The 13295-nt window shown below is 37.2% G+C and overlaps 1 protein-coding gene and 1 long non-coding RNA gene across 2 annotated transcripts; both read left to right on the top strand.

The window, feature by feature from the left end:
- Positions 1 to 3462: 3462 nt before the first annotated feature.
- LOC145217546 (uncharacterized) lies at positions 3463 to 4219 on the top strand. Its single transcript, XR_013857431.1, has 3 exons — positions 3463 to 3975; positions 4039 to 4086; positions 4148 to 4219. It is a non-coding gene; the product is annotated as an uncharacterized LOC145217546 (long non-coding RNA).
- Positions 4220 to 11527: 7308 nt separating this feature from the next.
- Positions 11528 to 13072, top strand: LOC145219740 (zinc finger BED domain-containing protein 5-like). The gene has a single exon (XM_080087060.1). The coding sequence runs from the start codon at positions 11528 to 11530 to the stop codon at positions 13070 to 13072; it is 1545 nt and encodes a 514-aa protein (XP_079943186.1).
- Positions 13073 to 13295: the final 223 nt, after the last annotated feature.

Genomic DNA, 13295 nt, shown 5'->3' with positions numbered 1-13295 from the left:
TTTACGCTCGAGGGCTTCACTCCGTAATTTACGCCCTCTTTCGCTGTAAGGGTGTATTTACGCTCTTGCGTTATTTAATTACATTTGATTTTTTGCGTTTACTTGATAATTTGTGATAACTTCTATTTTACATTACATGACTCATATATTTAATGTGTTGTTGATTAAAGTTAATTAACATTATTACGCTCGGTCTTAAAAATGTTGTCCATAAACTTGAAAATGTGCTACAGATAAGACGACAACAGTCAGACTTCCAGACAGTGACATACCTTTTACGAGCAAAAATATTGAAACACATCTACAACTTTAGTTACGCACTGCAGATATGACTCCGTTGCTACAAATATGTTTTGTGTATTCAGTTGACATATTTGGTAAACAAACAAATACCAAGTCGACCTTGTTTTGCTGCAAGTGACGATCTCATATGGACCTATCGGACTGTTTATACTTGCTTTTCATACCTTTCTTTACAATTGCTTGAACACAGGTGAGCTTTTATTACGCAGTAAAGTTCCGAAAAAACTTTGACATTGTTTCGAAATAGGGTTGATGTTTTGTAGGGTGAATTTGATACTGTATTTTGATGACTTATTCTGCGAGGAAATTTAAATATTAACACACCAGTGTTCGGTAGTTGTGTATGTTTTATAATCAAACAGTGGTCATATAGTATATATCGTAAGTTCAAAATCCCACCCTCTACCTTCCATTTGCTTATTGTATTAGCATGACATCTCCTCGTTAGTCAATTTTGTTGGGATGAACTTTAAGAAGATAGATTTATGACCAATCGGGGTGAAAGTTGAAACATAATCGCACCCGTGTTGTATATGATTTTGAGTAAATGGTAAGTTGTTTGCTTGACATACAGCATCTCGACCACATGTTGATTCAAGGGTGGTTCTACACTACCTGTCTGCATATGCGAAATGAACCAGAATAACAAAATTTTTCCCCCTTACATGTAGTTAAAAAAACAACACTTGGACCTACGGTTTATTGTGTTGGTTATTCTGGCTGCACCACTGACGTACGTTTTGGTCGGCGTGGCGAAAGACGCTGGAATCCTTATTTTAGGGATTCTAATGTACTTGTGCACCTTTACTGCCTGGAGCTTGACAGGGGAGATGGAAAATATTGAGTGAACGTAGATGAAATTAAGGGAATCTATTCAGATCAAGTAAGTATTTGAAAAAAGTTAACTTTTGTTACTTTTCGCTTGACCTTCTATATTTAGAACATTTAAGTTGTATCCCAATAAAATCGCCCGCATATACCAAAAAACGCACCGATGTCACACACCAGCGATTAAGCATTAATACCAATTTTCATTTTTTTTTTTTCAATTACTTGGAAACTTTTGAATCGGAGCACATGTTGTTGGAGTTTTGCAGTTGAAACATTGTTGGCACCACAACAACAATACAGAGAAATTTGCAAATGCGTGACTTTTGAGTGATCTTCAAATGCGTCAAGTCTCTTTTATTGTTTTGCTTTAAAAGTTTTTCCAAAATCTACAAGTACATTTTTTACTTGCCGTGTGACATTTTCATTCACCGTCTATGCTAGTGAATGTGTGATTAATTCTCAAACTTTGATTTTGTTTGTGCCGCAACAGATTTTAAAGTGTGAATATTCCTTAATTCTCTAGTGCAGTTTTCCGTGAAGTTTGATGCATGAAAAACAGCTATCTACTTAACAACAGGAAAAATTGCGTAGACGCTCCAAGTTCTTCCATAAGCACGAAACTGAACAAAACCGTTAGGTGGAGGTTTTACACTTGGTGGCAGCATCTAGCTAACCACTTAATCGCTTTTGATAGAAAATTGAATTGGTGCCGTACGTCGTCATAGGAGCAATTTAGGCCTGAAACAAATGAAAAAAACTCATCAAGTGAGGGTAATCGTTGAAGAGCATTGGAAGCCATGAAGTTTCGGTTACCAATATATTCATTTTGTTCCGGTCTGACCGAAATATTTTTTTGTAAATAAACAGCTTCTTTGAGAACTAGTTCTGCGGGCACTAATTTGAAAAACAAACAAATAAGTTTACAACTTTTCGGATTTATAAAAGCAACAGCAAGTTTGCTGCAGAGCAAGCCCGTTGGCCTAGATATGAATTATTTTGGCATCGTATCATATGTATTATGTTTAAGTGCGTCGTTCATGTTTGAGAGCACCAGGATTAGATAATTCCCTTTCGGTTGTATTTTCCCGTTTTAACAATCACTTTCACTTTGTTGCTTGTGGCCTTTTCTGACTTCACACAGCTTTTCAATTAATTTGAATTTAGTTTGGAAAAAACTTTTATTTTCTGAGGATCATTTTGCGGCTGCTGTTGCCAAAATGGTTTTGATATTCGAATCTCACAAACACTATCGAAAAAAAGTAAGTAGAAGCACACACGTTTATTCCCATACTAATCACATTAGTGTAATGTTTCAGAAAAACACAATATATAACTTACATAAGATTATAAGACAGGACAAATCATACAATAGATTCAACGTGGTACAGAAAGCAATGCCCAGCACGAAAAAATTTTTGCTTGCTTCGGTACCAAACCGCCAGCTAAGGTATAAAACATTTACGTATACAACAAGTGTATGAAACTCTACGTGTGACTTCAATATTTTGCCATTTTAAATTTTATATGTATGAGATAATGGCGATAGTCGAACTAAAATGGCTTTTATGCTGGCTACAATATTGTGAGTAATTCTTGTTTTGCGAGTTTAATCGACAAAATTAGTTTATGTTTTTACAAATAACATGGTAAACAATATCATAATGCAAAATAATGTAGGATTGTGCGGTAGCGACAAAAGCGTTGCAGTTGTAAAGTCGTCTTATGACAATGTTGTGCATAGCGTGCATTAGAAGTTCTTTCCAAACGTTTACGATTTCGGAACACCAACACACAGTAACATGTGTTATACCACACAAAATCTCGTTTAGATTGATTATGGCCAAGTCTGAGAAAACAAATATTTTGCAACGCATCATTTACTACGTTTACATGTCCGTGAATAGACTAGGCCTAATTACTAGGACTAAACTTGGGCCTAGCCTACTTTATGGGCCAAAAAGCCGTTGCGTTTACATGTCATGTGCGCAATGGTGCGTGACCGGATTGGCGAGTTTCCCGCGACACGGTTTATTGGTTTTAAAGTCTGGGGTCTGCATGCAAGTATCAGAGCACCACGATCACAGGCGTTCGTGGCAGTTAATTATCCACATGAGCATTGTTGTAGGTTTTCGGAAAATTTAGCTTTTAAAGTTCACCATTTGAACCTGTCGATCAGGTAATAGTTTTTTGTACAAGACGTGAAATGTTAAGGCAAGTTTTTTTTTTTTATGGTTTAACATATGTGTCATGTTATAGCTACATTTTAGTGCAAAAATGAGTAAGTCAGGCAAAATTAGGTGGTCAAAAAATCAAGTTTTTGATTTAATAAACATTGCTAAAGATATGAAGTTGGTAGACAAATCAGACAAGACCTCGATAAGAAACAAAACAGTGATGGAAAAGGCAGGAGAGGCAATGATGCAAAGAGGTCACAACTTTAATATGTATGACAAAGAAACTTACCTACTGCTATAAATGTTTACCTATATTGTTTATGTCCTTAATGCCATTTTAGAGAACAAATTCGGCGCAAATGGAAAATGTTAAAATCAGAATATCATAAAGTTAAAGCAGACTTGGGGACATCAGGCCATTCTTCAAAAGCATTACACTGGCCGTTTTTTGATGCAATGGATGAGTTGTTTGCCATGCGTCCTCGTTCATTGGTAGGTGCATGTATATATGATAGCTATCAAGTTTTAAATGCCCCATACATGTGTGTTTTGTTTGACATTTTTTAGTCATCCAGTCAGTCATATGGATTTGAATCATCCGATAAGGAACCACTACCTCAAACCGTGGAAGAACTTGATATGACTGATTGTACCCAAACTCCAACTGGTATAATGTATAGTAGTGTAAAAATTTGGTACAATTACATCATACTTCCATGTTTCTGCACAGACCATTTATCAGAAGACATGAATATATCAGCTTTACTGCAGGAAGCAGGTGAAAGCAAAGTATTGGTGAAAGTATAAATAAGGTTTGAATGTTATATATCATGTGGCAGAGAATACCAGTTCAACAGCTCAATCAGAGGATACATCAGAGTCGGAGAATTTACTTTCTAGCTCAGCAACACAATTAACGGATGAGGAACAAGAGATACAAACACCATCACCAGGCACTATTTCAGGTATATATTTGTTTCATTTATTACTATTTTTATATATTTTTAAAGGTACCTCCAGTCGTGCACAAGGCAGACAGTCTCTTGCTGCACAAAATATTGAAATAGGGAGAGAAATGGTGCGGCTTATTAAGGAGGGACAAGAACGGGATGCACAAATGTGGAATACTTTGCTTGGTGCACTTACCAGCATGACACAAAGTTTGGATGCTGCTGCCCGTGGCAACCCTAATCCATAGATGTTGGTTTACCACCAAATTATTATTTGACAGTTTATGTTTTAGCAACAGAAACATATGTATACATAATAAACATGTGCTCATGAGATGCGTTTTTCTATTTTATTAGCCAAAACCACAAAACAGTTTTGTCAGCAGTTTATTAGTAGGATAAAATAAGCCAAAACCTCTTAACCATTAACTTCATGTTGTTGAAAGATGAAATCAGCAATAGTTTGTCGGATTGAATTATCAATTGGTGTTTCGGAATGCACTGTGCTGGGTACAGGATTTACATAAGCACTACTATCTCTGGGTACAGGACTTTGAGTTTCTTCGCATAAGTTGTGCAAAATACAACAAGTTCCCACAATTAATGGTACATCTTTAGTTTTAATATCTAGTTGGCGCTTTAAGATTCTCCAGCGTGCTTTAAGTCTTCCAAAGGCATTTTCAACAACAATGCGCACACTGCTGTGGTGAAAATTAAACAGCTCTTGCTTGTCAGAAAGTGAAGCACCTGAATATGGCCTCATCAGCCATGGGAGCAGAGGATATGCAGCATCCCCAACAATCATCAGTGGCACATTTTTGTCATTAATTTGAAGAACACCCTAATAAAAAGCCACATAAACTACTGTGCAATTTTTTTAGCATAAAGCTATTATAACACTATGCAAATGTGAGAACTATATTTTTTAAATTCACATCAATTTTACCTTAGGTAGTTGGGCTGAATTTTTGTACAGGTTTGACTTTTTTAAAACTGCAGCATCATGTTCACACCCTGGGCACTTAATTGAAACATCTCGAAATCTAAAAAGAGACAATTATACTCCAATTGTATTTGTTACAGTATACATTTGGTTTGCAACATACCTGTATTGGTTATCAACAACAGCTTGTAACACCATTGATGGAAATCGTTTTCTGTTTATATAATCTCTTAGGCCTTCTTTAGGGGCTAGAATAGCAATGCGACATCCATCAATGGCACCAAATACTTGGGGAAAACCACATTTTTGAAAATTTTGATTTGCCATTTGTTGTGCCTCTGCATCATCCGGTAAGAAAATAAATTCATGTCGCCTTTTGACCAAAGCCCTGCAAAAACTACACAACAGGTTTGTACAAAAACACCATCACAGACATTACCCACCTCAGTACATAACGATGGACAGTAGACTTGTGAACACCAAAAGTATTACCTACAACCCTGTATTCACATGATGATGCTAACTTGTATAGAGCTATGGCTACTCTCATTTCCAATGAAATAGGTTGCCTAACCCATTTTTCATCTGGTTGATAAAAACAAGTAAGATGACATATAAAAAAACACAATCATTACATACACTAAAATATAAACTTTACCTGGCTTCATGTCATCCCTTAACATGTTAACTAAACGGTTAAAGGTGGGTTCTCTGATTCTAAAGTTTTCAATCCATTCACTATCTGAAAATGATTTAAAAACCTTCGACCACCAGTTGGTTGACCTATAATTTACCACATTGTGAAAAGAATAAAATTATTTTTTGTGACAACTTTAGGTTCTGCCTATTACCTGTCACGCATCCAAAACCTTCTTGCTGGTTGTTGAAACCGTAAGAAGTGTGTAATCATGATTTGCTCTTTTCTTCTTCTCTGCCTTGATTTTAAGAGCATATACAACAAAATACATTTGTGTATTATTATAATATTCTTTCTCATGTTCAAACAGCTTGTTTAGACAAAACTAGATGATTGTGACTCTTATTTCACCACCTTGCTTACAAAAGTAATACGTGAGAAAACACAATTGTAAGCTCACAGCACTAGTAGGAATAAAATAACTACCTAACTATAACTGATACTACTTGCGACAAGTAGATCACATATCTGCTCCGGCTAGCATAAAACTTGAAAGCAGTTTAAAATTGGCAACTTCCACAATCCACAGACGACAATCGCCTCCAAACCTCATTTTGTATGTGCACACTTTAATTAGTTAGCAAAATTTAAAAATAATCAAGATTCGCTTATTAAATTTTCACAGAAAAGAATCAAGAAGGTGAATGAAACAAAACAGACACTTTTTTTTGGCTAGGCCTAAACGCTTTAGTCCACCGGGTTTTGTAGGCCCAAAAAATCGTCGGTTTGGTCCTTGTAATTTTGCTGAGTCATGGTTCGATGACCATATTTGGAAAGTTAGGCCTAGTACTAGGCCCAAAATTTTGACATGTAAACGCAGTAAAGGTACCGTTAATAGAAAAACACTGATTTAAAACGAATGTCATGAATGTCAAACGGGTTTTAGTCAAAGGACACTACATTGTTGCCAATATGTAAACAACATTATAAGTGCACCTGTGTGACACGTCAGGGCACGGCGCAATGAACGTAATGTAAAGAAATTTCCGATAACATGACAGACAACAATAGGCGGATCGCTGTCATAGCGGGAAAATACAAGGGCTTGGTGAAAAGGTTAAAAAGAAGCTCTGTCTTCAGCAAAAACATGAAAAAAACATGTACGTAGAGTTACAATTAGAGATTATGCTATGCATGTGTATTTGTGTGTGGTTTAATACACACCAGAAATAATGATAAACTAAATGATTTACATTGACTATGTGCAAGCAACGTATAACGCAAAGTTTAACACTAGTTAAAATTGCAATAAAATTATAATTGTGATAAACGCCACGCAGTTATCCAAACTACAACGAAAACTAAACATGTTTTGTTGTATTATTGGTCCGTATTAGTATATTAAATTAAAAACGCTTTTTCTCCAAAATGGTCCTGTGAAAAAAAAACTATCCGCGTAAATTTCCTATTTTGCAAAAAAATGGTTAGACGGTACTTGTTTAAAGTCACATAATATTCCATTTGGGGAAATCATTTTGTTAATGTCAAGTGACTCAAAGAAAATATTGTTGGCATGATAACGAACCCTACAACGAATGAATGTTACCGCCTTGTTGCTACTATTAGAACTGCAAACGGAAAAGTTGTGCTACAAAAGTCATAACAACGCCAGTATGTAGAAACACATCGCTCAACAAGTGTTTTCCCGTTGCACCTTATACCCATTTAACGTTGGTGTGATGGGCCTGCGTCTGTACTGTCTCGTTGCTGTTCGTTATGATTTACACGGCAGAATTTCCTCCTGGTGACGTGGTTCATGGCGCAGTACAACGGGAAGACCAGGACAAAGAAAATGAATATAAACAACACAACAACATATAGATGAAGACGTTATTTTGACTTCGTACAATAAGAAACCAAAGTTTTAACCACATTTTTCTGCAATGAAACGTAACATACGTTGTAACTTTTGCCCCACCCAGACAGACTTAGTTATGACCGACGTTACTTTTGTCAGGTGTTAAGGCATAATTTTTTTAATTGTTTTGTTACAATTGGGACGATTCATTTTGTTCTGGATTAACAGCTTCTGCACTTGGATTTGCTTCAGGGTTGGTGGGGTTACGTTGCTGCTTGGATTTGTCATCGTTTTCACTCGTACATGGAAACAGTTCATGTCTGATGACGTCATCCATGACACAGTACAGCAGGAAGACGACGATTCCCTGCGACCCATTTACCAGGGTGTGCATGTACACGAACACCATGTTTGAAATGTCGCTGCCAGATCCTGCAAGAACAAAAGTACAAATTTTAGACTAATGCCTTATAAAAGATGTAACATTATCGTATAATTAAAGATTTTAGTTGGTATGTGACTACTTCACGACACACAAATTTCAACTGATTGTGTTTGCATTATGGCAAATTTTATGTCGTAAAGAATTTATTCCATACACTAGGTTAAGAAACGCTGTTATAAACAATTTACCAACCTGTGAAAAATGCAAATATCCATGTTCCACCAAACATGAGAAAATATAGAACAAAAGATTTTGCTGCTCGTAGTGCGTCTTCGGTTCCAGGATCTTCACCTCTGTTCCGCATCCTTCGTGAGTTGAAAATCACATGAGTCGTTTTCACGATTATCATAAGGTTGATGAATAGCACGAGTGCAAGAGGAGCGACGACCGTTGAGTAGAAGATTGAAGTACCGGGATCCAACCAGCATCTGTCATACTTGGGAATGGGTAAAATATGACTTGCATACTTTTCACATTCTCTGAATAGTGGTTGAGGCTTCATGTAGATGTTGAGGGAAATCCCAATTCCGGCAGCTAATCCAACGATGAAAACCGGAATGATCCAGCCAATCACAATAAAGACTCTGGCGTTCGTCAGGGTTTTGGGTTCGGAATGTGTATGGAAAAGAGGTGGCCATCAGAAGACGGAAGCCTTCCACAAGAAACCACATTCCTGAAATACAAACATGTTCTAAGATAAACTATAACAGACTTTATTTTGTAGGTATGATTTAGACTTAAGGTCATTTCTATATGAGTGGACTCTAAAGGGTAGATCAACTACCACGTTACACTTACGTAAGTTATAACTTACAGTACGTCAGTCCTATCAACAAGGCACACGAGCCTTGGAAAGGGGTTTGCCTAGGTATCGCGTCGTAACAGGTCATATTATGCATGATGATTGCATCATACCTAATGACAGCAAGCAATATTGGTTCACCGCAGTAAACACCATGCATGGGATTGAATGTAGGACGGCAAGTTCATGGGATATGTTGATTGCGTGAAGAAGCAGAAGAGTCACTGACAAGTTGATTTGTACTGAAACCCGATCGTTTTCGTCTTGGAAATGGTGCAGGATTGCTATTGTGACTATCAATGCCACGATGGAGGCAACTTCAGTGGTGTAAGATGTGATCTGCATAACATAAAACGTTAGTGCATTTTTTTGAACAAAATCGATTTCCTATTAGCTTATCAGCCCAATAAAACATCATTAACCACAACTATATTTTTGGTTACCTTTACGCCGTTTGGTATGGTGACGGTCTCCATTGCCATGAGGACACTAAAAATAGTCAGGTGATTGCACAGGCATGTGACGTCACCTGTTACGTCATCAGTAATGGTGGCGCAACCTAAATCTGAATACTTCCTTGAAACTGGATCGAAGAAGCGACAGACGTGTTGAAGCTTTGTGATCCTCAGGTTGCTTGTGTTTTTTATTTCCTCTACGATCTGCTTGCAGACTGGTTGTGTCGACGGTGGGTTTACGATAAAGCTGACGTTGCCTGGCAACTGATCGCTTCCTGCCGTGCAGTTGGATGCAGGCAGGGAGCTAGTGGCATCCCAGCCAGCAATAACAATAAACGATGAGTTATTTATGGCCATGTATCGCGTTATAGCGAGTGAACTTGGACTGGGTGATTTGGGATCTAAGGTTATTGTTTGGTTTATCTTACAGACAAACACAGCACCAACCATTCGACTAACGTTAGTTGTTTGTAGCGTGAAGTCGATATGAGCTGATTGAATGTCGAGAATTAAGTTGTACGTTTCCTCATGAATGTTGGTAACCACGACATGCAGCTGGGCATCTGTCAGGTTGTAGGTTGTTCCGTTGGTGTCGGCATGATTACGGCAAAACTCCTCAATTCTGCATTCCAGGTCATCTAATCCATTCCCGTCAGTCGGTTTCTTAACTTCCCACTGCGGGAAGACTGTTTTCTGAAATTCCAAGGTTTCTGTAAAACATTAAAAAAAAACTTTTTAAAGATCATCCAGTGCACAAAGAATCCTATAATTTTATCACTCACGGTCCACGTGGAACCAGAGAAAATCCAACAGTTTACAAACCAGGATTTGGGTAAAACTCGAATTTAATACACACTGGTTTCAAATTTGACTCGTTTTTATTGCTTTTACTTTTCTAGGATCCTCATAAAACACGTTAAAACTCTACAAGGTATCTGCTGCTTGCATAGATAAAAACGGGATTTGAATGAGAAACGTTCTAAACCATACTAAACGCTTAATCAAACTCCCAGCTGGAAACAAACCATAATGACATTTGTTTGGCAAAGTTAGGGATTGGCCAGAACCACAATTTCTGAAATTTCCAATGAACAAAAAAAGTGGATCCAAATACATACAAACAGCGAAAAAAACACAAAGCGATTTGTTTTAAGTCGGGTACATTTGGCAACCGTTCTGTTTATCTGTGAAGCTAGGTTATTGAAGTCACAGAGTTTAAAAAAACAAATGATGCGGTCATAGATTTACCTGTCTCTGGACAAGTTTCTGGATCGCTAAAGTTGAATTCTACAAAAAAATTTGTGCAAATTGTTGTGTAGGTATGAGATCGTGTATGACTCTCACCTATGACGAACCAACACCATTGTTTTAAAATGTTCCTCGCAAAATTTCTCTGCTGCTGGTATATCGAAAAACCTCGCACACTCTGGATCTGGAACAAACCAAATAAACCGTATTTTCTACAGTAATTGTACAACTATCGTATTGTTTGATAGTTATTCCGAAAAGCAGGTGCACGCATTAGACCAGTGATTCCCAACCGGGGTGCCGCGGCACCCTAGGGTGCCGTTTGGAATGCCAGGGGTGCCGCGAGATATTGATATTCCAAGTCTGCGGCCTGTTCTTTATTTTACCTTTAACCCGTTAAGTGTGAAATTTATTTATTTTGAACCGAGTTTCAATGCGTTATAATTTTCTCGTCTCGCAATTATTCCCGGCTCCTTTCTGGAGAGTCGCATAGTGGGAAGTCGCTGGCGGTAAGTAGATAAACCGCGGCAAGCCTTTGTTTTGTTCACACAGGAAAAACAGCGTGAAAGAGGTTTCAACTCGTTGCTCTTTCCATAAAAAAAATATGGGTATAATTAACTAATTAACACAATAATTAGTCAGCAAAGTATCAAATTGGTAGATATAAATGTTCCAAGTCCAGGAAAAACATTTTTTAATGTCCAGCACAATATCAAAACAAGCCAAAATTTGCATTTATGACGTCACACGCTAACCTATGACGTTAATATTAACGCATTAAGACAATTACCTTTCACTTTGTAAAGTATGACCATGTCCAAACACATAATTTTAAGAAAAATAATTCAGCTGTTACAGTTAGTTTGTTCTATATACTTATGATGGAGAAGTTTATTGTAAAGAAAAGAAAGTGTAGCGATGTCGATCATAACGCAAAAGAAGCAGAAGTAGGAAGTATAGGTGAAAAGAAAGCAAAAAAGATTCGCCTTTACTGTGAAAGTTATTTGAGCATAGGCTTTACTTGGTGTGGTGACCAAGCACAACCTCAACCAGAGTGTCTTATATGCAAACAAGAATTGTCAAACGAAGCCATGGTGCCGAGTAAATTGAACAGACACTTCACTACAAAACATGGACACCTTTCTGCTAAACCTCGAATATATTTTGAGCGACTTTTAGCTGAGAGAAAACAGCAAAGCCAGGCGTTTACACAAATTTTCAAAGTATCTACCAAAGCTCAAGAGGCCAGTTATTTAGTAGCAGAAATTATTGCTAAAAACTCAAGGCCTCACACAGAAGCGGAGAGCATTATCCTCCCTGCATGCAGTGCAATTGTGAAAACAATGCTGGGAAATAAGGCCGAGGAAGAAATAAAAAAGATTCCCTTGTCAAATAATACCATTTGTAGACGAATTTGTGATATGTCTGCCGACATAGAAAGTACCGTAATCACATCTGTAAATAAAAGTGAAATTTTTGCTATGCAAGTCGATGAATCAACCGACATCAGTGGAAAAGCCCAGTTGCTGGCATTTATCCGGTATGTCAATAATGATAAGATTACAGAGCAGTTTTTTTGTTGCAAAGAACTTGCAGGAACTACTACTGGTCAAGATATTTTTGACACATTGAATAAGTATCTGGAAGAAGCGGGGTTATCTTGGAAACAGTGTGTAGGAATTTGCACAGATGGAGCTCCGTCGATGGTTGGGTCAATTAAAGGATTTGTATCGTTGGCAAAAAAGCAAAATAGTGATATTATAACAACACACTGTTTTCTTCATCGCGAAGTTCTTGTCGGAAAAACATTAGATTCAGACCTAAAAGAAGTGTTAAACAAAGTTGTCAAAATGGTCAACTACATCAAAAGTAGACCACTTAAATCACGTATATTTGCCAAGCTTTGTAAGGAAATGGGAGCAAACTATGCTAACCTTCTGCTGCATACCGAAGTAAGATGGTTGTCGCGCGGAAAAGCATTGTCGCGTGTATATGAGTTGAAGGATGAAATGCTCTTCTTTTTTAGCATTGAAAAGCAAGAGGAATTTTGTGAATTGCTTTGCGATAACAATTGGGTCTCCAAATTAGCATATTTAGTGGACATTTTCGACCATTTAAATAACGTGAATGCCAAAATGCAGGGCAAAAATGAAACTCTCTTAACTTCAACTGACAAAATGAAAGCACTGAGAGAGAAACTGCACATATGGTCCTTAAGAGTGGAGAATGGAAACTTTGACATGCTTTCACATTTCTCTACAATGAACAACAAAGAAGTTGCCCCATTAATAACTCAGCACCTAAAATCATTGGAAGAAAAAATTGTGAAGTATTTTCCAAGCTTGTCCACGGAAAATTACGCTTGGGTAAGAAATCCATTTTTTGTGGACTCTCATATTGCTTTGAATTTTAAAGAAGAAGAATAATTAATTGACATTCGTAACGATGGAAATTTTAAGCTTATGCACAAACAGATGCCGCTCGACGAGTTCTGGCTAAAAATTCAAAATCAATATCCTTGCGTTGGAAAGAAAGCTATTGTGCTTTTGTTGCAGTTTTCCACGTCATATCTATGTGAGAGTGGATTTTCTGTATTAACAAATATAAAAACTAAAAAACGCGAACGACTACTTATAGTCGAGGAAGAAA

The sequence above is a fragment of the Phallusia mammillata genome, chromosome 3 (assembly GCF_965637545.1).
Source record: "Phallusia mammillata chromosome 3, kaPhaMamm4.hap1.1, whole genome shotgun sequence".
NCBI lineage: Eukaryota > Metazoa > Chordata > Ascidiacea > Phlebobranchia > Ascidiidae > Phallusia > Phallusia mammillata.
The sequence above is the reverse complement of the archived record's forward strand: the minus strand, read 5'-3'. Positions and strand labels throughout refer to the sequence as shown.

Bases quoted from the DNA above. Each gene is read 5' to 3' on its own strand.
- LOC145219740 (XM_080087060.1), top strand. From the start codon at position 11,528: ATGGAGAAGTTTATTGTAAAGAAAAGAAAGTGTAGCGATGTCGATCAT.